Genomic DNA, 22,827 nt, shown 5'->3' on the forward strand with positions numbered 1-22,827 from the left:
ACTGAACTAGTATATATTTGTTTAGGGGCCAGCTGAAGGACGCCTCCGGGTGCGGGAATTTTTCGCTACATTGAAGACCTGTTGGTGACCTTCTGCTGTTGTTTTTTTCTATGGTCGGGTTGTTGTCTCTTTGGCACATTCCCCATTTCCATTCTCAATTTTATATAGGATACAAAGGAAAAATCTTAAAAATCGGTTGATATTTTACATGATCAAAACTTTTAATTTTGTTGGTCTAAAATAAAATTAAAAAAAAATATATCCAATTCCAAATTAAGAACGAATCCATTGGTGTAAAGTGTAAAGAATCATAGCTCCTAGAACTCTGAACTAGGTGATATAATAGAGCTGACCGTACAAGATCCTTACGTATAATTGAGATCGTTAAACAAAGACTTTGATAGAATATCTGCAGAGGTTATGTAATTAAATACAAATGGTTTTTAGAAGAAAGCAAACCAGTCTTGCTATCAAAATATGAGAGTCTGAACTCACTGCACCCATCATTCCACCAAAATATCATGTTACAAGTGTCACATTTTTTTTGGTCCCCTTATCCTTTATTGAGTTATAAACTTGAATTAAGACATGAGAAGAAATACTTTACAAAATTGCATTCACTAATTCGGAAATAAACATGAATCTTAAAGCACGATAAAAAAAAGTTGTGTTCAGTTTGAAATTAGAATTTGATATAGAAAAAATAACAATCCCATTTGTATAATACATGTTTAGTTTCAGTTTCAACCAGCGTTCTAAATTTAGATTTGACTTTTCCACAAAATTTCAGACGGAATGGGAGACATAGTCATAGTTTCTACACCGACAAGGATAAAGGTTGAAAACTGAGAGTTGAATGTATTTTTTTTTACCTTATTGGGATATATACAGAATTTTATTGTTTGGTCTTTTACTTTTATACCTTATTATAATACAATGTTTATGTAAGGCCTAGGCTAAAAAAAAAAAGAAAAATAAGTTATGGTCTTTTCTGTTTCCTTTATTCCCTTTGAAAAATTCTGACCTGGTTTTCTTTAGTAAATTTATTTTACTTTAAAATTTTCCTAATTTGTTTCTTTAAAAATTCATTTATGGAAAATGTGGGTTTAAATGAATTAGAATATCAAATGAAATACAATATGTGTACATCTACTATAAGCAACAATGTAAACATTCTGATCAAGCTATTTTTAGTTCTGCATATTGCATGTGGTTTTGAAACGCTACAATGAAACAAGAGTTATCTTTTCTTAGGTGTACACCCTTCAACAATAAAAAATACTACAGTAGGACTCTGTAAATGCCGTTAATAGGTAAAATCGACTACTACAATATTGGCGATGTAGAAGGGACTTATCAACATACAGTTACCAAGAAAGCATACGAGTTTAATTCTTCTTATTATCAGTATTTTGAAATAATTTTGTTTTTTGAATATAAACTCATTATCGATACCCGACTGAAATTTTGTATTTACGCCAAACGCGCGTTTCGTGTACAAAAGACTCATAAGTGAATGGATTTTGTCACTCAATCAGAAGCAGAAATAATCCTCATCGCTACTAAATTATTCCTTATCGTTATTTGAAATAAATCCGTGACACGCTTGTGTTGTTAAAAGTAAAACAAAAGACACCAACGTTAGTTTTTAAACCTTCATAAAAAAAACACCTTTCATTGCATGGTATGTCTATTTTGACTTTTAAATATCTGCATTTTAGGTGTGTATGGATATAATTGTATATAACAATTGTTATCTTTCTATATGTATTCTAAAGTGCTATAATTTAGATACAATTTTCTTATAATCCTGGTACTTTTGATAACTATATCGAGGGGTTAATGCATCAACCTCTTAACTCAAAATTTTGCAGTTTTGAGATTTTATGATTTTGTAAAGACAAAAGTAATATATAATATTCCCGAAATTTTTTACAGCAATTGGTCATAAAACAAATTTTTAATTGACATGTTCATCAATCTATTATAAGTTTGATAACGAAAGTATGCCAACATGAACGACTTATCTCGTATTACTATAAGAATGAACGATTTATTCTTAAAATTAAATAGCTTGCACCAAGCGCCTCAACAAAATATCTAACTATAAGGTGTGTTGCATTCCTATTAACAAACAATGTATGAAAATGCATATGCCTCAACACTGTAACAAGTACTACCTTCATATTGCAATTGACATTTTGATTTATTTATTTCAACACCTAAAACTATTTCCTCCACAACATCAGATAATGTATTGCAGCTGTTAAAGAAATGTGAATATCAGCAGGTTATCAAACAAGCAAGGTCAATTAAGTGTTACTGGCATGACCTCATATTAGATAATATAAACATCAACTGAGATTAAACCAAGTAATTGTTTTGATTGATGATGGGTTTTGACATGGAATTTTGATATTCAGCAAAAAAGCTGCAAATTAGAAAAAAAGGTTTGTATATTTTGTTTAAAAATAATGCATATTAAGATAGATAATTAATTTTTAATTCAATTATACTTTAATAACTTTTACATTTTAATTTACGTTTTTAAAATTGAAATTATAACATAACATAATTATTTACCGTACAATTTATTAAACCTAGCTGTTTCTTAGAGAAAAATATTTAAAAAGATAATAAATTAAAGTTGTTTGTATCTTTGTAAATTTCATTAGTAACAATAAGCGCATGTTTTTTGTTTTGTTTTGCAGTCGCATCTTTATTATTTGAGACAAGAGAAAAAAGAAAAAGAAAAAATGTATGCCTACAGATATTATTTGGTAAGTTTATACGGAAAAAGTAGTATATTGAAAAATGAATCAATTTTTTAATGAAACATACAAATTAAGTATATTTTTTTTAAATGCAAAAAATAAATCGTAACATATGACTTTTTTTTAAAGATAAATAAGCTGCATAAGTATGTAAAAAAATATCAAAACACTTGTACACGCTTATTTCATATATACAAAAATTATGTAACATTTAATCTAATAATACTAGATTATATATGTTTTAAGGAAAAATGTTTGAACGAAAATATCTGCATTACATTTCGTATCTGTTGTAGATATAAAAAAAAATATGGCAGACATATAGTGGTCCTCAGATGATAACTTGGAGGAAACTTTAATTGATACGGAATCAACTATTCAACAGGCTGATGTCACTGTAAACCCTGATACGGAATAAACTATCCAACAGACTGATATCACTGTAAACCCTGATACAGAATCAACTATCCAACAGGCTGATATCACTGTAAACCCTGATACGGAATAAACTATCCAACAGGCTGATGTCACTGTAAACCCTGATACAGAATCAACTAGCCAACAGGCTGATGTCACTGTAAACCCTGATACGGAATCAACTATCCAACAGGCTGATGTCACTGTGAACCCAGATACGGAATCAACTATCCAACAGGCTGATGTCACTGTAAACCCTGATACGGAATAAACTATCCAACAGGCTGATGTCACTGTAAACCCTGATACAGAATCAACTAGCCAACAGGCTGATGTCACTGTAAACCCTGATATGGAATAAACTATCTAACAGGCTGATATCACTGTAAACCCTGATACGAAATCAACTATCCAACAGACTGATGTCACTGTAAACCCTGATACAGAATCAACTAGCCAACAGGCTGATGTCACTGTAAACCCTGATACGGAATAAACTATCCAACAGGCTGATATCACTGTAAACCCTGATACGGAATAAACTATCCAACAAGCTGATGTCACTGTAAACCCTGATACGGAATAAACTATCCAACAGGCTGATATCACTGTAAACCCTGATACGGAATAAACTATCCAACAGACTGATATCACTGTAAACCCTGATACGGAATCAACTATCCAACAGGCTGATGTCACTGTAAACCCTGATACGGAATAAACTATCCAACAGACTGATGTCACTGTAAACCCTGATACGGAATCAACTATCTAACAGGCTGACGTCACTGTAAATCCTGATACAGAATCAACTATCCAACAGGCTGATGTCACTGTAAACCCTTATACGGAATCAACTATCCAACAGGCTGATGTCACTGTAAACCCTGATACGGAATCAACTATGTCACTGAAAGTTATAGAAAAGACGAGAAAAGGTCGTCCCGTTAATGTAATGGAGATACCTAAGAGATTTACAGCTAAACAGACAGTATCTGCTGCTAAGAAGAAAGATTTACTGAATCTTTGTAAAACTGGTGTTATTCCAAGAGAGTACAACAGCCTCTACAAAGGATTACAATCTGACAACAAAACACCAAATATACTCCCAGATCCGGATTTTGAGGAGGATGAAAGTGACTCCGAAAAAGAATAATGATTAAGATTGGAAACTGCATCAGTTGTCTTCAAAACAAATACAATCTAACAATCTCAGTTATAACTTAAGGGAATATTAGGAAGAAGAACAATTGCGACATTTATAACATTAACTGATATAGTGAATTATGCATTTCATTTTCCATTCACGTAACCTTAGGAAACTCATTGATTGTTGCTGTGTTATATTTTGTTGTAATCAAGTACATGGAATTATTTTAGTCTAATTGCCACTTATGTCGAATTAAGGAAACATAAGAAAGTTTTCAATTTTGGAAGAAAAGGAATATTCTAAAGGCAAAGTTTAAATAAGCCTTTATTCCTCCATTATTATTTCAATTTTGAAATTACTATATTTTGTTTTATTAACAACATCCAATCTTTTTCTATAAGAACTTTTTGTCTTTTCTTTTTTTAAGATTCAGTGAAAATGACTTCACACAATACATTAATAAATTCAATTTCTTTATGTGTATATAATTTCATCATGTGTTTTAGAAAAGAATAGTATAAAAATAAAAAGGATCCATTGCCATAAATTCTTTTAAATTAAATGCAACTTTTTAAAACTAATAAAAAAAAAATTGGAAAATAATTCGTCAAAAAAAATGATTTTGTTCATGAATAATTATATATTTTTTTAATTCACTTTCCTTGGTTATTTTGTGTATAGTTTTCCCTGTAATTACATCATCTTATATATTATTTACTTTAACTTAACAATGTTTAATTATTTTGAATTTGTTTACAGTATATAATTCAAAACAAATAAAAAATAATTAGTTATATTAATTCGTTTTTCAAATTCTACAATCTCTTATCGCTTGCAAATGCAATGATGCTTACCAAACAACATTTAGAATATGATATACCACACAGGTTTAAATCTGTTATCACTAGTAATGACCTTGTGACACAAACATCTGTATTACTTTTTAATCACTATGGAATGCATATATCCGTTAAACGTTTCAAGTGCAATTATATCTTTTATCTGACAACCAATTAGCATCAAATTATAAAAGGATAGTAACTATGTCTATTTTTGCAATCTATGTTAATTTGATACATTTCTGTAGTAAAATAGAATTTACATTTACCGTCAAACTTTGTATGTCGGTTTCTGAAAAGTCACAACTTTCTAGATACAAAATTGTTGCATTAACCCATCGATATTCTCCCACTGCATATGTGTTTTCTATTCAGAAACGTTTTCCTGTTTTGTTTGTTTTGTTAACTACTTGATTTCTTTGCATATCACTGTCATTGTCTGATACAATAGGCAACAACAGATAATCCTATATATTCACGTTTAATCATAAACCTGATGTCAGTGATATTTAGAATATGAAAGTAGACGTGAGTAACTTTCGTACCTTGTATTTGTCAGGTTTAACCTGTCAAAATTCCTTTTGTTATAATTATATTTAAATTTTAAAAGAAGTAATAAAACCAAAACATTAGCAGAATTTATATATAAATATGTAGGCCTTTGTAAGTGCACTTGTTCCCTTTAAATACACATTAAAGTTCTTACCTGTACATTCTTTATAAAGGGAAATAATTATAAAATGGCCTTCATTGTCAAAGTCGATCACTTCCATTTATAACCGATATGAAGGTATATAATGAATTATAACATAAACTTAATGTTATCACTTTAACAAACTAGATATTCCTTGTATGTACTTTACCTAAATCAAACAGTAAACATGAACATGATGTAAACGTAAGGTTATATTTACTTGCGCATGATCCGTCTGCGTAGTGATATTGATCCAGGTGTTATGTGCTATATATATGTGTTGATTGGTGTATTTAAACACTATGTGATAGTTAAATATAAATAGAAGCATACAAAAACCTGATATTCAAACTTTGTAAAATGAACCATAGCATGACAAATATAGATTGTCCCAAGATAACATTTAAATGAATAAGGTTTTATGAAAAAGACTTAGTTAAGTAACAATAAGCATACAAATATTAATTTTAAGTTAGTTTTTCAATTAGTTATCAAAGGTACCAGGATTATAATTTAATACGCCAGACGCGCGTTCCATATACATAAGACCCACCAGTGACGCTCAGATCAAAATAGTTATAAAGCCAAACAAGTTCTAGAAGAGCATTCAGGACAAAAAGTTTCAAAAAGTTGTGCCAAATACGGCTAAGGTAATCTATACCTTGGATGAGAACATCCTTAGTTTTTATTAAAATGACCATGTAATTGATATTAATGTCAACAATGAAGTGCTAACTACTGGGCTGGCGAAACGTCCACCAGCAGTGGCATCGAATGATTTAACAGATGCACGGGTTTAATACGATTGTAGAAGTAAACATACTACTATTTCAATTCCACTACATATATTTTGTTGTCGATAAGAGAGCAGAATAACCAATCGAGTCAGAAAAAAAAATACATTGTATATTCCAATTTGTGAAGAATTCAAAAGGCATTATTTTTTGCTCATGACAGAGGTAAGAGTTATTTACATGTATAATTCAGTTCACCACGGCGTTAAACTTTTCCAAACCCTTCAAAGTACAATCAAGGAATCACATGTCCAAGAAAAATACGTTTTCTCAATACCTGTACGGTCACATTGTCTATTAATATATTAATTTCAACATACACAACACAAATTTACTCCTGAGAAATATGATACAAAACAAGACATGAACAAAATAATGACTTATCAATAAAGGTGTTGCTTGGAATTACAAATGCTTCTGTCTCAACATATATCATATTAAACAATGAGTACCAAGAACATTCAATGTGCAAATGGTTCGATTGATTGGGATTCTCTTTACGCGACATCTGCTCAAAAAGGCTACATCGTTAGCTAATTCAAATATTTTTTACAATTTAAAGTATGCATTTTTAAAATCAAACAAAAGGTCCTTCTTCATAAAAACTCAAGTCTAAAGCAACATTGCTTATTTACAAATAAAATTCATCACTAAGATGACGTGATAAAAATTAAAATCATTTAAAATTTTTACAACACTTTAATATTTTATAATATATTCAAACTTCTTTTAAGAATGTCACAATATTAGTAACAGTATCAAATAAAACATACATATTCTTGACATTTATATGATTCCTACGAATATCAGTGTAGTCAATGCAATTAGTTAAACCATGTTTAAAAGTATACTTGTATTTGTAAGGTATACATTGTGGTTCGTGTTTATTTTTGAGAAATACTCATATGGTATTCTTGTTTGACCAATACGGCATCTAGAAATAACACACTGATCTGTTCGGCATACAAAAATATTAAAAGGTTTACCCAATTTAGGTTTAATTTCATGTAATTTATTATCATCTTTTTTACTCCATTCATTTTTCAATATATTAATACGTATTCTCTAATATTAGATGTAAATTCGGTATATGGTATATCATAGTTAGAAAAAGGGTCATCTAGGGCATTTTGTGCGTCATTGTCCACAACGTGTTTTTATGGATTCCAACATGACTCTGAATCCATAGAACATTATTTCTATATTTATTTTTCTTAATTGAAAGATGTGAAAATGCAATACAAAGAATTCTATTGTTTTCATGAGTATAATGCCAGAAAGCCTGTTGTTCAACTTATTGAAATACTGACCAGTCGTTAATATGTTATATGATTTTAATTCGCTAATCCGAGAGACACAATTTATTCCATCCCATGGCTGTGCGGGAGACATTTTTTTTTGTAATATCACACTCTCGTACAGACCAATCAAAAGTCGATAACTGAAAGAACAATGATTGAATTTGAATCAAATAATTAAAAGTTGGAATACTCAAGCTCTACGTTTTGACTCTGAACCTTTCTATAGATTGCTGTATTTATTTTTTTAGAAAATTCAGAAGATACAGCATCTTTTGAAATGGCCGGATTTTTCTGAAGTTTTTAATGCATAATAGGGATTGATTGTACGCATCAAGCGATTACAAACCAGCTCATCGTTGACGAGTCTTTTGTAGACAAATGTGCGTCTGGTGTACGAAATTTTAATCCTTGAATTTATTGCAAATGAGACATGTATTTACCAAAGAGTATGAAGAACACGGATGTTAACAATTACATTTAAATTTTAATAGGCTATGCTATTGAAGTCAGGAAGGCAGTGTGTTAAAACGAAAACAATTTTGAACGTGTTGTTCCTTTTTGCTGTAACTATGCCAATCATTGAAACAGAATTAGTAGCCTTAGAAAAATTGAAGACACCCTCACATGCATCCACGAACACCACATAGCATTGTTGACTATTTACATGGTTTTGCATGTTTTCGTTTGACACTATTGTCTTTCTTTATCCGTTTATGAATGCGATGCTTTTAAAAAGACAATGGTTTGTAAACCAATTTAGATCAGAAACGATCATTTCGATTTGAACAGCTCTGCAAAGACATGTTTGAAGTCTTTCAGACATTTGAAAGTTGTCAGTACAAACCAATAAAAGTCTGTAATGGCCTATATCGGTACTCGACTGAACTCATTTTTACTCGACCATTCTGAATTAGTCTGAAATAAACATGAACATACACGACTGAAGTCTGTATAATACATAATTGTCTAAACTTGTACATAACCTTTACTCGATCAGTACTTAACCATTCCGACCAGGTCTGAACCATGATGGACCTAGTCTGAAACATACTTGACATAGTCTGAACCATGCTCGACCTAGTCTGAACCTTGATCGACCTAGCCTGAACTGAGCCTCGACTAAGTCTTAACCCACCTAGACATTCTTTTGTATCTATCTATTGTATTTCATCAAGTTAGGAACTGTTTTTAACAACAGCTATTTCCCCTCGCTAGAAAATTGAACAATTTGAAATAAAAAATGTGTTCAATATAGCATTTTATCAAAAACTTCACAATAAACATAAAAGAACTTCAACACAATATTCATCAGCACTTACATACATATATCACCTTTAAAATAAAAATAAAACAAGCTGATCAAATAATCTCAAAATTATTTTTTAACAAAACTTTAAAAACTTTAAATTTTATTATTATATAAAAGAGGGACGGAAAAAACCAGAGGGACAGTCAAACTCACAAATCGAAAATAAACTGACAACGCCATGGCTAAAAATGAAAAAGACACATAACAGAACACATGACACAACATTGAAAACTAAAGAATAACAATGAATAAGCAACACGAACCCCACCAAAAACTAGGGGTGATCTCAGGTGCTCCGGAAGGGTGGGCAGAACATGCTCCACATGTGGCATCCGTCGTGTTGCTCATATTATAACAAATCCGGTAAATAATCTAATTCGGTAGGTCACATTTATGAAATGGAAGGGGATAATACGACGTAGGGAATATATCTGATATCATTTGAGAAACGGTTATTCCATAACGGTCAACCAACTCGTGATGACGTCTGTAAAATTTACAAAGGGAAAATTATAAGTTGATTTGATTTACCTATCTCTATTAAATGTTGATGAATCTTATAACCATGTAATTACTTAATAATCTTTTTTTCTAATTTATATATCTTTATTTTATTGTGGCTGTTAGCTTAAAGTGATTTATTTTAACAGTTAAAAAAGTAGAGGTTATTTGGTCAAGTATGGGTCAGATTGATCGAGTATTATTCAGAACTATGGTCAAAGATGATTTAGACTGAAAACAATAGGTCGAGAATGGGCTAATACTCTTTCAGACTGGTCGAGTAAAAGTTCAAACTATTTTCAATGACAAAGATAATGGTCGAGTACAAATCAGCACAGTAGAGTACAGTTAAGACTGGAGTCGAGTTATGTTGAGTACAATTCAGATCATTTCAGACAGGTCCAATAAAGATCAGTACAGTCGAGTACAGATATAGGCCATTTCAAACTTTTACTGGTTTGTAGTGTATTGACTACAGTTTATTCAGTGCTATGCGTAAACAGTCATTTAAGATATTTTCAGATTAATTCTTTTCTGTATTTGATAGTGCATTTAAACCGTACTATCAAAATCATACTAAACTGTCTGAAAGGCTACTGCGCAGTATTGAAGTGATTGAATAGTCTGGAATTAACGACAATCGTTAAGTCTGAAAATCGACTACAGGTTTAAACATGAAGGAATAATTTATTTTTCGGTCAAGACTAAAAATGCATTTACTAAATAGGGAGGCAGTTGAAAAATTATGACCTTTTATGTGAAGCATCTTTGGATATTAAACTTCTTGAATAATGTCGGTCTATATATCATTTTGATCCAAAACGCCGTTTTAATGTCTTATAACATTTAAAAAGTAAAATTACAAAAATACTGATCCAAAGGGAAATTCAAAAAGAAAGTCCTGGCGTTTCAAATTATAAGCCTGGTACCTTCGACAACTACCTACACCATTGGATCGATTACACTGCTGGTAGACGTTTCGACCCCGACGATATTACTAGCCCCGTAGACAGCACTTCGGTGTCGACACAAGTATCAATTATATTGTCATTTTTATAAAGTTTGAAAAAGTATGAACTATTCGAAATACGGTACTTAGGATGTTCTGATCCCAGGCTTAGATTATCTTTTGACACAACTGTTTGGAATTTTGCGTCCTCAATGTTTTTCAACTTTATACTTGTTTTGCTTTCTAACTATTGTGATCTGAGCGTCACTGATGAGTCTTATGTAGACGAAACGCTTGTAAATTATTAGGCGAGCCTAGTTTCTTTGATAACTACTTTATCAAAAGTCAAAATCAAAAGCTCAAATACATCAAACAAAAGGAAAATAACTTTCATTATCATGACTTGGTTAAGACTTTTCCTTAGCTATAAAATGGTGGAAATGAAGGCATGTGTTGCAGCAGGTTTTTTGTTGTATGTCTGTTATCTATCTGCACCTTATTATGATTGTTTTAAAATGATACCCTAAGTAAGTAAGCATTAGAAGCTTTATTATTTATTGTGACATCAGCAATGCCTGATTTTCATTACTGTTGAAACTTTACATTTAGAGTAGATGAAATCGTTACTGGATATTCCATTAATGTTTTTTTTTAGGTTCAAATGTTACAATAACCAACATAACTCATCATGCGTTAATTACAAATTCGAATAAAAAAGATAATGTAGAGCACATGTAATGTTCATTTTGATGTTAAAAATTGCGTTATATATACATTCATATTAACAGAAGTATAGTTTTAAGGTGATGAGGTGTGCTTAAACATCTGACTCGTTCTTTTTCATCTGATGTCTTTTCCTAAAAAAAAAAGTCAATAAAAATGTAAATATACAAGTAAGAAATAGTAAGTATAATTTGAAGAAATTTTTTTTCAAAATTTGTGTTATAAACTAACATTGTATTTTAGCACCGAAAAATACTTCACGAATGAGTGTCCGCAAACAACAAACTACAAGTTCAAACATATCCTGACCTTACTTTATTCAATTTTAAAGTACTGAAATCCTTTTAAGAAAGATTTTAATATAACTGAATTGGGACAAACTTGAATCAACTACATTGGCGTTTCTACACGAACACCTATCAATATGCCTACATGCTCCTGAAATAAACTAAAGGTAAACACTAGTAATGTCATCCATTTCTGAATATGCTGGTTGACTATATTGACTAGACGTGATACATCCCGCATTGCTAAACTGACGCCCAACTTTGGCTAGCGTTTTACTACCGGTGCGAAGAAGACCAATTTACCATATTTCTATTCCCTAGTCACTGTATAGTAACAACTTGAAAATGCACACAACCATGGGAGATTTGTAGACACATGTACGTTAACATTGCCGGAAATTACGGTAAAAGGCAATATGTAATTGGATTAAATTAAAACTTGATAAACTTTCAATAAAAATTAATTGTACGAAACGAAGAAGATTATGTATCCCACACAAGATAGTTTATTTCAAATAAATACATTTTTAAATCAACATTACTGTAAAAAATTTCGAACACAAACAACAATGCAAAAAGTATTGAAATCTGTTAACGACCTCTAAACATGTAAAACATGGAAATTATTTGATTACATATTTAAGTTCCATGCGGCTATGAATTATGTTTGTATTATCCACGATGCTTTATTAAATAACATGTATATAGTTTTTCATCTTCTATTATTTTTTTATTCGCCGTGCTGATTCTTTTGACGAACAAATGTTTATAACTTTGCAATACAAAGCAATTTTTATCAACCCCTTGCAAACTCTTTTCTTTTAATTTTTGTTGAATGTGTTTTGTGTTAATTTGTATATTTTGTTGCGTATATTGTCGAAAGCCAAAAAAAAAAAAAACAACAAAAAACAAAACAAAACAGACCTAACAAGTTCATAGTGATAAGTATAATTTAAACACAATTGAATGTAAAGCAAACTACATTATCGTTGTTTGATGGCTTGATTTTCATTTTTGAGGATAAAAAGTTTTGATGTTATATATCCTGTTTTAATTGATATCCAAATTGAAATTACAGATATTAGAAAGAAAAAAAAAGAAAACCCAACATATTATACTTCCCGAATTATTTTATAAGTTTAATCATTAACTATCTATTTAGAACGGAATTAAGTGTGACTGTCATACAAGTGAGAGGGTTATTTAGCTCTATAAAACTAGGCTTTATCAACCATTTTCTACATAATATGATGTCGATACTAAGTTAGGAATATGACAGTTGTTTTATTTGTTAGATGTGTTTTAACCTTTGGCGTGAAACTGTACTTATTCATCTATTTGACGTGGGTCTGTTATTATACATCCCATCATTGTGATAGTGTTCTATTAAAATTTGTATATTCTTGTCTTCATTTTTGCTAATATGCTTTGTCTATATGTCTTTTTGTGTTACTTTGTTGGATAAAACGTGGCTTGGTACTTATAAATCCCGTCAGTGTGGCATTGTGCCATGGTAAATATGTGTTTATATCATGTATATAGTGATTATGATAATTGCACAATGTTAACAAATGTGTCCCTATTTTTGACATTTATACCTATTGTGTCTGTTTGTTTTGTTCACACATCATAGTCAATAAAATGAAGTCATACAAGTGAGAAGTGTAGCTAGGTATAAAACCAGGTCTAATCCACCATATTCTACATAGGAAAATGCCTGTATCAAGTCAGGAATATGACCTTTGTTTATTCGTTTGATGTCTTTATTTTGGTTTTGCATTTGACTAGTAACCTTCGTTTTTAAATTTTACTCAGAGTTCAGTATTTTTGTTATTTTACTTTTTATCTTATTACATACCAAACACCGAAACTGATTAGTAGAAACAAAGCAATGGTCAAAATAACTACAAGGACAGTTGTACTTGTTTTCCATCCGTTTGTACCTGTATAATATGAAATTATCAAAAATTGTGTTTATCATATTACCGTTGTTTTATGTTTTACATTTTATTGTTTATCATAAATTAATCATTCATAATAACATGATTTTAAAATCTTTTTTTTAAATTTGTTCAATCAATTGCGTTAAACATTCAACTTTTGAATATGAAAATATCATCAAGCTACAATTTAAGTGTTTTTATCATATTTATATTTTATATTAAGAAAAACGTTTAAAACCAATCAGGAGGGAATGAGTCCGGCATAATACACTTGTAAGACTCTTCCAATTATTTAAAATGACAATAGCATACTTTTCATAGAGGTCGATTGTTCATTATACTTTACGATTTTGGTCACCAACTTTTTAGATTCTTTGATGCGATACCATTTAGTTTTATTTATGTCTATAATTTTGTTGACATACAACTCCAGATTTGCAAAGATGGGTGTTTTTCTCGATTGAAATTATGTATATGTTCTTGTGTTTCTTTCTGTTTTTAGCCTTGTACGTTTTTTTCTTCAGTAAGGATGATTTGTATACGGAACAATATTGAGACCCGCATAACAATTCAGGCATTATATTTGTTTACCTGTTGGTTTGTCAATTTCTGGATCTGAAGATATAAGGTAAAAATAATCTAAATATGGTGAAATGACAACTCAACTTTTAAAATGTTTTATTTATTCTCAGCAAGCAAATAAATACAATATTCGCTAAAACGCAAATTAAGTTACGTTTTGAAATAATAGCCAGCAAGTCAATTGAAAGGCTTAAACACAAAATCAACCAAAGTTTAATTATTGTAATTTGACCCGCAGTTGTTTTTGCATAAAGTTCAGTGACAAATACGACATCATCTCATTTTTCAATTTAAAAATTACATGTTAAAAAATTGCACATTCGAATCAAAATAAGAACACATTTTTCAAATCACACAACAGTATTATACTGTATAATATATTCAATGTGTTCAATGTTCTTCCAAGGTAATGAGTTTGGCTTTCTGACTGATCTTTCGATTGGTATAAATAAAACGCACGAATTGATCAAAATTATAATCATGTATCATTGTGCATTTTTTTCGGATGGATTTTTTGCACACAATAAATAATGTTCTAAGCGTTCTATTTTGGAACATTTTTCTATTGTGGTAAATCTTAATTTTGGGAAATGTGAACTTTATCTAATAATCAAATCACTGTATTTCCCCTAGAAACACAAATTTCTTGTTTAACAACTACATGTATATAACTTATTATGCAAACACATAATTAAAAACAATGTTACTTAAAAATTCAATATTGACGGGACTAGCACAAGATTTTGATAACATTTGACATGATATGAACAATTGCGACATTAATTTGTATATTTATCTTTTAAAAGTTATGTTTATCACCAATAACGCGTTCTATTTGAAAAAGAGAATATCTATTTTATTCTCTTTTTAGTGTGGTTTCAAATTCGGTAAACAAAAAGATTGTCAACGTTTATTGTAAAAAACATCTTTGTTTGAAGAAGGCAAGGCGATTCAGTTGCTAAAAATTAGTGAACATTTATCCAGAATAACACCTCATGTTAACTTTATATTCATGCAGGAACAAAGAATGATGAAACTCCTTGCTATTTATAACATACATTAAATGTAAACATTGAAATTATTCCTCATCTATGCTCATAATGAATTATTGAAAATGGGAAAATATCCTCGGAATAAAAAGACCTTTAGACTGGGGAAATATCCCCATAAAAAAAGACCTTCAGACTGGGGAAATATCCCCACTTTTCTTCAAATATAATTTTAAGTTGAAGAAGTGTGTGTAAGTAATTGTAATTAACATCATTCATAAAGTGGGGAAATATCCCCACATTAAATATGACTTTCAATATGGTGATAAAAGAATACGAAATGGGGAAATTTCCCCATTAAATTACAAGTAGTGGGAAAAATCAATACAGGAAGACAACACACACGTGAACACTAAACAATAGTGTGGAAATTTCCCCACATGAAAATAATCTTTAAAACAGGCTGTGTGTAATTGGTCATTTTCTATGTCGAAGAAATAAACAATATACACAGAATGGGGAAATGTCCCCATTGCGTGTATTTATCCATTTCTACAGCATTTTGCAAAGATTTACCTTCCGTCTAAAAACGCCAATCTTGAATATAAAAATGACGAACATTTATCAGGTGAAGCATGGAAAAGCAGTGTGATTCTTAATGCACTTTTTGACTGAGTTTTTTTTATTGCAAACAAGTCAAGCTAGTGAAAATACTGCTTTAAATTATTTTGCAAAGTTAGATAGCGGGCTTAGATTTGAAGGTCATACTTAACACTAACTAATGTACATGTACAAGTCTTTAAATGACTTTGAAACATTCAAATACGAAATAAAAGAGGAATTTTGGTGATTATGTTGGCTTCGCACTGTCCAGCGGTAAATAAATATGCATATTCAGGACAAGAACATTTAACAAGCTAATTCATAAAGGAGGAGTAAAAGATACCAGAGGGACATTCAAACTCATAAATCGAAAGTAAACTAACGCCATGGCTACAAAAGAAAAGACAAACAATAGTGAAGAAAAAACGTCAAAGAAATTAAAACCTACAAGCAACACGAATCCTACCAAAAGCTGGGGGTGATCTCGGCAACTCCGAAAGGGAAGAAAATACTGCTTCACATGTGACAACCGTCATGTTGTTCATAAGATAACAGTCCACCGACACGGACATAACATTATCACTTCGAGCCAATCAATCCTTTAATCAAACTCCTTCATGCTGCGTGCTAAGCGGAGAAGCAACAAATACAAATCTTAAAGTCTCCGTTTTCATCCAGCCGGGTTCCAACCTACGACGTCTCGCACTCGGGGTGATCACGCTATCACGTATTCGTGAATCCATCAAATTAAAAGAAAGTAAACGAGATAGAAATCAATTATTTTTCAAGAGAAAACATAACTACAAACTGTTTAATGTCAGTACAGCACAGGTAGAAAATTTAAATTCTTGAAAATTACATATTAAAGCATGCACATTATTTTGAATAAAACATAATTGTACTGTTGCTGTTGAAACCATATGTTGTTCAACTGCTAGGTAAAATAGCCACAACAAATATGATAACTCATGTAAATAACAAATCAACTCAAAAAAGAAAATGATTTCTTTTAATTCCTGTATTATAAAATAAAATATCTGTTTCTTTTGACATATATAGCCATATACATATGAGCTATATATAGTGCGTCTAGTTGTCATGTTCTTCGTATTTCCTAAAAATACAAAAAAAAAAACGATTGATTTCGACTTTAAATGTTGTTGGTTGATGATCAAAGAAAAACAAATAAATATTAAAAACCAATTGTTCAGAGAACAATTGAAGGTCTTTCCACCAAAACAATGTATTTTAATATGAAAGGTGTAAAAATAGGTTTAAAATGTCATTTCAATCGTCAAATGATAGCTTATTGTACGCTGATTCCAAAAATATATGGTTTCTAAACAATATTTTTTTAGATAAGGGAGATAATTTCTTACTTCCGGTTTGAAAAACTCTATTTCCGATAATATTTGACTATTTACTTGACACTGATTCCAAAAATATCTTGTTTTTTATACTTTTATGTAATAAAGTACAATAAATAGCTACTTCCGGTTTACACAAGGTCACTTCCGGTTGTTTTTTTAAGTTTAAATGGTTTGATACCGTTTGTCAAAAAGTCTCATGACTTTATTATGTATACAGATGGGGTAAAAGCAAAGGTCAAAATCTAGAACGTCAAATTAAGCTATGACCTTGTGATCAATTTCAAGGTCATTAACCAAGAACCTCAAATCAAAAGACCATAGGTCTTAATTATGTTTAGTTAATGAATTATATCACCATACGCGTATTTTTAAATACCAAAGGGGAGAAAACTCCCTTTCACATTCAACGTAACCTTGCAATCAAAATTTACGTGTTACGACATGTCACAACAAGCGATTTAGAAAAAAATAATTTGTCGATATCTTAAACGTTTTTTGGAAATGAATGGAAATGAGCCATATTCAAAAATTAGAATATGACCTTGACCTTTGACCTTGACCTAATTTTCATTTTTTTGGACCAAGGACCTCAAATCAAAAGATCCTAGGTCTCTATCAATTATGGTTTACCAGTTAGAAATGCAATTCACTTATATCAAATGAATAAGGGGTAATAACTCTCGTATGGAGCATTCATATCACTTCGGTCAAAATAGGACAAATCATGCAAAGGATATAACGAGCAATTTTGTAAAATAAATTTGTCATAATATTTTACGTTTGCGAAGGAGTTGCGCTCACAAGGAAAACAGTGTTTGGGGAGATTACTCCTACAAAGAAAAGTTTTCGGTTACGCAGGGTAAATTTCAAAAGCGCATCAATTGTTCGATATCATATACCAAATATCTAAGCGACATATTGCAAAACAAATGTTTATCGCAAGAACAAAATTAGGCGGAAGAAAAAAAAAAAAAAATTCAGAGAACAATTGAAGGTCTTTCCATCCTTTTTGATATGAAAAGTTGTGAAACTAAGTTTAAAATGTCATTTCAATTGTCAAATGATAGCTCCTAGTAAGCTGATTCCAAAAATATATTGTTTCCATACATTTTTTTTTAAATAAGGGAGATAATTTGTTACTTCCGGTTTGAAAAATGTTACTTCCGATTATATTTAAATATTTACTTGAAACCGATTCCAAAAATATCTGGTTCTATATACTTTTATCTTAATAAAGTACAAATTATAGCTACTTCCGGTTTACAAAAGGTCACTTCCGGTTGTTTTTTTTTCAAGGTTAAATGGCTTGATACCTTTTTCTAAAAGTTGTATATCTTTATCATGTATACATATAGAATAAAAGCAAAGGTCAAAATATAGAACGTCAAATTAAGCTATGACCTTGAGATCAATTTCAAGGTCATAAACCAAGGACCTCAAATCAAAAGACCATAGGTCTTAATTATATTTAGTTAATGAGTTATATCACTAAACGCGTATTTTTTAATACAAGAGGGGAGAAAACTCCCTTTCACATTCAACGTACGCTTGCAATCAAAATTTACATCTTACGACATGTCGCAACTAACAATTTAGTAAAAATAATTTGTTGATATCTTATACAGTCTTTGGATATAAGTGAAAATAAGCCAAATTCAAATATTAAAATATGACCTTGACCTTTGACCTTGACCTAATTTTCATTTTTTGGGACCAAGGACCTCAAATCAAAAGATCCTAGGTCTCTATCACTTATTGTTTATAAGATAGAAATTCATATCACTTATATCAGATGCATAAGGGGAAATAACTCTCATATGGAGCGGTCATATCGCTTCGGTCAAAATAGGACAAATCATGCGAAGGATATAACGAGCAATTTTGTAAAATAAATTTGTCATAATCTTTTACGGTTGCGAAGGAGATGCGCTAACAAGGAAAACAGTGTTTGGGGAGATAACTCCTACAAAGAAAAGTATTTGTTTACGCAGGGTAAATTTCAAAAGCGCATAAACTGTTCGATATCATATACAAAATATCTAAGCGACATATTGCGAAACAAATGTTTATCGCAAGAACAAAATTAGGCGGAAGAAAAAAAAAAAAAAAATAATCAGAAGAAAAACAATAGGTCTTTCCACAGAAAAGTGGAAAGACCTAATTATAAAGACTAAAAGTAGTCAATTACCAATTCCATGTTGAGTTTGCTAATAAAACGTCCAGATGTTTTGCTCAAATGAAAAATATTTGATTTGAAATGAAGAAAAATGTTTAGTTTTCACAGTAATATGAGAAAGCAAAGACAACGCGTTTGACTTACTTATTAAAAATACTTTTAAATCAGTTGAACTAAAACAATTCTATAAACAATATACCATATGCCAACCCCCTCCCCCTATGAATATTTTGAATATTCAAACAAACTAAAATATGTCCGTTTTTTTTTGTAATAACAAACAGTGGTAATGATTGCCACCGGTAACGACATTGAACAAAATCGTCATTGCTCCTCCAAATGACACTGTAACAACAACTGTACAATAGCGTACCTTTTTTGCCTTTCTTCTGCTTTTTTAATTCAGGTCTGGTTTTGTCCTGTCCACTTTGTTTCCTTTTCCTTTTCTGTGTAATCTGTATCTATGATAGAAAAATACTAATGTTCTACTAGTATATAAGGTGTAAACAGATCAATGGCAAAGGTATTATTGCATACGAGAAATCATTTTTTTTTATTAATATTAATTATCCATTAATATTTGACTTGAAGTGTATATTTCTGAATGTTTTATTACTAAATTAAAAAATTATGACGAAACTAGGGTTTACACTTCTCCAGGAAAAAGAATAAATGAACAACAAAATAAACAAGCGTTAGCCTTTTGAAAAGGCTATTCGACTCTTAGCTGATAAAAATGGAAAGTGCTCTCGCTTTGTAGATTAATTCCTTTACTAGAATAGCCACGTGCATCAATCAACAAATTTTACAACACACGTGAGGTCACACGCTATGAAGTAGTATCGTTTAACGTTGTTTTTTAATCAAGAAGATTCGACTTTTTATAGATAAAGGTTACCTGTGTAAAATCTAATTGCTAAAATAGAGAGGACAAATCCGATACTCTACGAGATTGAAGGACATTTACTTAGTTTGGATTGTCCTAACCAATCAATAAACTTTGATTATTCACGTCTCGTAAAATCTTCCAATCAGGTAGCATGACAAATTCACGCCCTAACTGTCCATCGTTCAATTCTTAATCTCGACTTAGAAATCGAAAACTAGGAGTCGAGAATAACAAATATATCAACAAACGACAAACACTGAATTAAATATGTTAGCGGGATCCGCTCCCTAACTTGGGACAGTGAACAGTAGTGTAACAGTACAACATAGGGAATGAACTATAATAACAATCAGTTGAATGAGGCTTAACTTTTCAGATGGATACAAGTAGAAAAACATTAAACAAAAACACAGAGTTAACGTGGCTGAGTACTTGTACATTCCGACAACATAAAGACACTAAGAACGGACCTGAGAGTAACTCTTTATCGCTCTAAGTCTGTATGTCATTGTATTCTACTCAAGTACTGAAAAATAAAAGTACCCAAATATTACAATAATTCTAAAGTAAAGAAATAGTACTAAATATTAAAAGTAAATTTCCAGTACTACAGATTTAAAGTAAAGAAAAAGTACCTATGCAATAGTAGCTGTGTAAGTCAGGAATCTGATGTACAGTAGTTCTCGTTCGTTTATGTAATTTATATGTGTTTCTCGTTTCTCGTCAGTTTTTTATATAGACAACGTAGGTTTTCCCGTTTGAATGGTTTTACACTATATAAAAAAGAAGATGTGGTATGATTGGCAATGAGACAACTATCCACAAAAGACCATTTTGGGGCCCCTTATAGCTTGTTGTTCTGTGTGAGCAGAGGCTCCGTGTTGAAGACCGTACATTGACCTATAATGGTTTACCTTTTTTTATTTTTAAATTGTTGTTTGGATGGAGAGTTGTCTCATTGGCACTCATACCACATTTTTCTATATCTATATAGCATGTATAGTATATATTTGACATTTACACACTGTAAGGTAAAATATCTTTGTGGTTTTAATCAGAATCGGCTCAGTAAAAGGTCTAATACGAGTTGCATTTACATTCTTTTTAGATTTATCTGTTAAACTCACGCAACTCTATTTTTCTCTCGCGAAAATGTTATGTCCGTTAATTTCTAATTCCGTACAAACGTGACACATCCAAACATGCATATTCGATTAGCAATAATCAAGAATTATAATCATATAGCTCATTGCGGCAATTTGAGCTAATTTTAAACATATTTTCCTAAAGATATATATTAATTGTGAGTTCTATAACACACCAGAAACTATTTTAGAATTTCCAATGTTTCTGTTGTTCTTATCGGTTAGTTCAAACATAAAAAAAAACAAGAATGTGTCCAAAGTACACGGATGCCCCACTGGCACTATTATTTTCCATGTTCCATGAACCGTGAAATTGGGTCAAAAATTTAATTTGGCTTTAGAATTAAAAAGGTCATAATCATAAGCATCAAGTGTACTACGTTTCAAGTGGATTAGACTACATCTTCATCAAAAACAACCTTGACCAAAAACTTTAACCTGAAACTCACACTTTCATTTTCTATGTTCAGTGGACCGTAAAATTGGGGTCAAAAGTCTAATTTGGCTTTAAAATTAGAAAGATCATATCATAAGCAACAAGTGAACTAATGTGCGGGAATTTCTCGCTACATTGAAGACCTGTTGGTGACCTTCTGCTGTTGTTTTTTTCTACGCTCGGGTTGTTGTCTCTTTGTCACATTCCCCATTTCCATTCTCAATTTTAAGTTTCAAGTTGATTGGACTTTAGCTTCATCAAAAACTACCTTGATCAAAAACTTTAACCTGTGGACGAACGAACGAACGAACGAACGAACGAATGGACGAACGAACGAATGGACGGAGCCACAGACCAGAAAAGATAAGGCCCCTCTACTATCGTAGGTGGGGCATGAATATATATTCAATAAATAAAAAGTTAATAAACAGTATTTATATAAGTAAACAAATCATGAGACACATGACATTAAGCTTCAGTCTATAATGCGGTCAGTCAAGTTTACCTCACAACGTCCTTTTAAGATCTTTTAACACATTGGATAGTTTAAACATCATATTAGAATCTGCATGTAGGAAACACATTTTGATTAACTCTTAATTCATAAAATAAATATAGTTTTCGATAATAATATTCTTTTTTTTTAACTGACCACGAATTAGAATTTGAACCACTTCTTTTTTTTAATTGGAAAAGTCATTCCCGACTACTTATAAACTTTGAAAGATCAAATTAAAGTTAAACATGCTTACCTCTTCTCCATCCATATTGTCATTTTGTTGGAATTGATTGTCTAAGATTGGTGCTGTTGATAGTTTTATGCAAACCATCGTAATTAAGAATAATTTGAAATGAAAAATTTCAAAATAACACTTTTGATTGAACACAACTCTCATTTAAAGAAAGAAAGCGCGCGTTTTCCGGCTCCAAGTTTCCTACTAGGGTGTGCGATTTTT

The 22,827-nt window shown here is 30.9% G+C and overlaps 2 protein-coding genes and 1 long non-coding RNA gene across 3 annotated transcripts in view; 1 reads left to right on the forward strand and 2 right to left on the reverse strand.

Annotated features, from left to right (window-relative positions):
• LOC139495661 (uncharacterized) overlaps window positions 1-6,142 on the reverse strand; it is a 32,764-nt gene extending 26,622 nt beyond the window's left edge. Inside the window, exon 1 of the mRNA XM_071283965.1 lies at window positions 5,887-6,142. The gene's annotated coding sequence lies outside the window, so the exon portion shown is untranslated. The remainder of the gene's footprint in view (window positions 1-5,886) is intronic.
• On the forward strand, window positions 2,367-4,818 carry LOC139495644 (uncharacterized). Its single transcript, XR_011657423.1, has 3 exons — window positions 2,367-2,450; window positions 2,712-2,780; window positions 3,071-4,818. It is a non-coding gene; the product is annotated as an uncharacterized lncRNA (long non-coding RNA).
• Window positions 6,143-11,451: 5,309 nt separating the features above from the next.
• LOC139494858 (uncharacterized) overlaps window positions 11,452-22,827 on the reverse strand; it is a 34,498-nt gene continuing 23,122 nt past the window's right edge. The window contains exons 3-5 of the mRNA XM_071283016.1: window positions 14,273-14,296; window positions 13,597-13,681; window positions 11,452-11,585 (exon numbers count right to left, since the gene is read on the reverse strand). Of these exons, the coding sequence (XP_071139117.1) occupies window positions 11,546-11,585; window positions 13,597-13,681; window positions 14,273-14,296 (149 nt within the window). The 3' untranslated portion in view covers window positions 11,452-11,545. The remainder of the gene's footprint in view (window positions 11,586-13,596; window positions 13,682-14,272; window positions 14,297-22,827) is intronic.

The sequence above is a fragment of the Mytilus edulis genome, chromosome 11, assembly GCF_963676685.1.
Source record: "Mytilus edulis chromosome 11, xbMytEdul2.2, whole genome shotgun sequence".
Classification (NCBI taxonomy): Eukaryota; Metazoa; Mollusca; class Bivalvia; order Mytilida; family Mytilidae; genus Mytilus; species Mytilus edulis.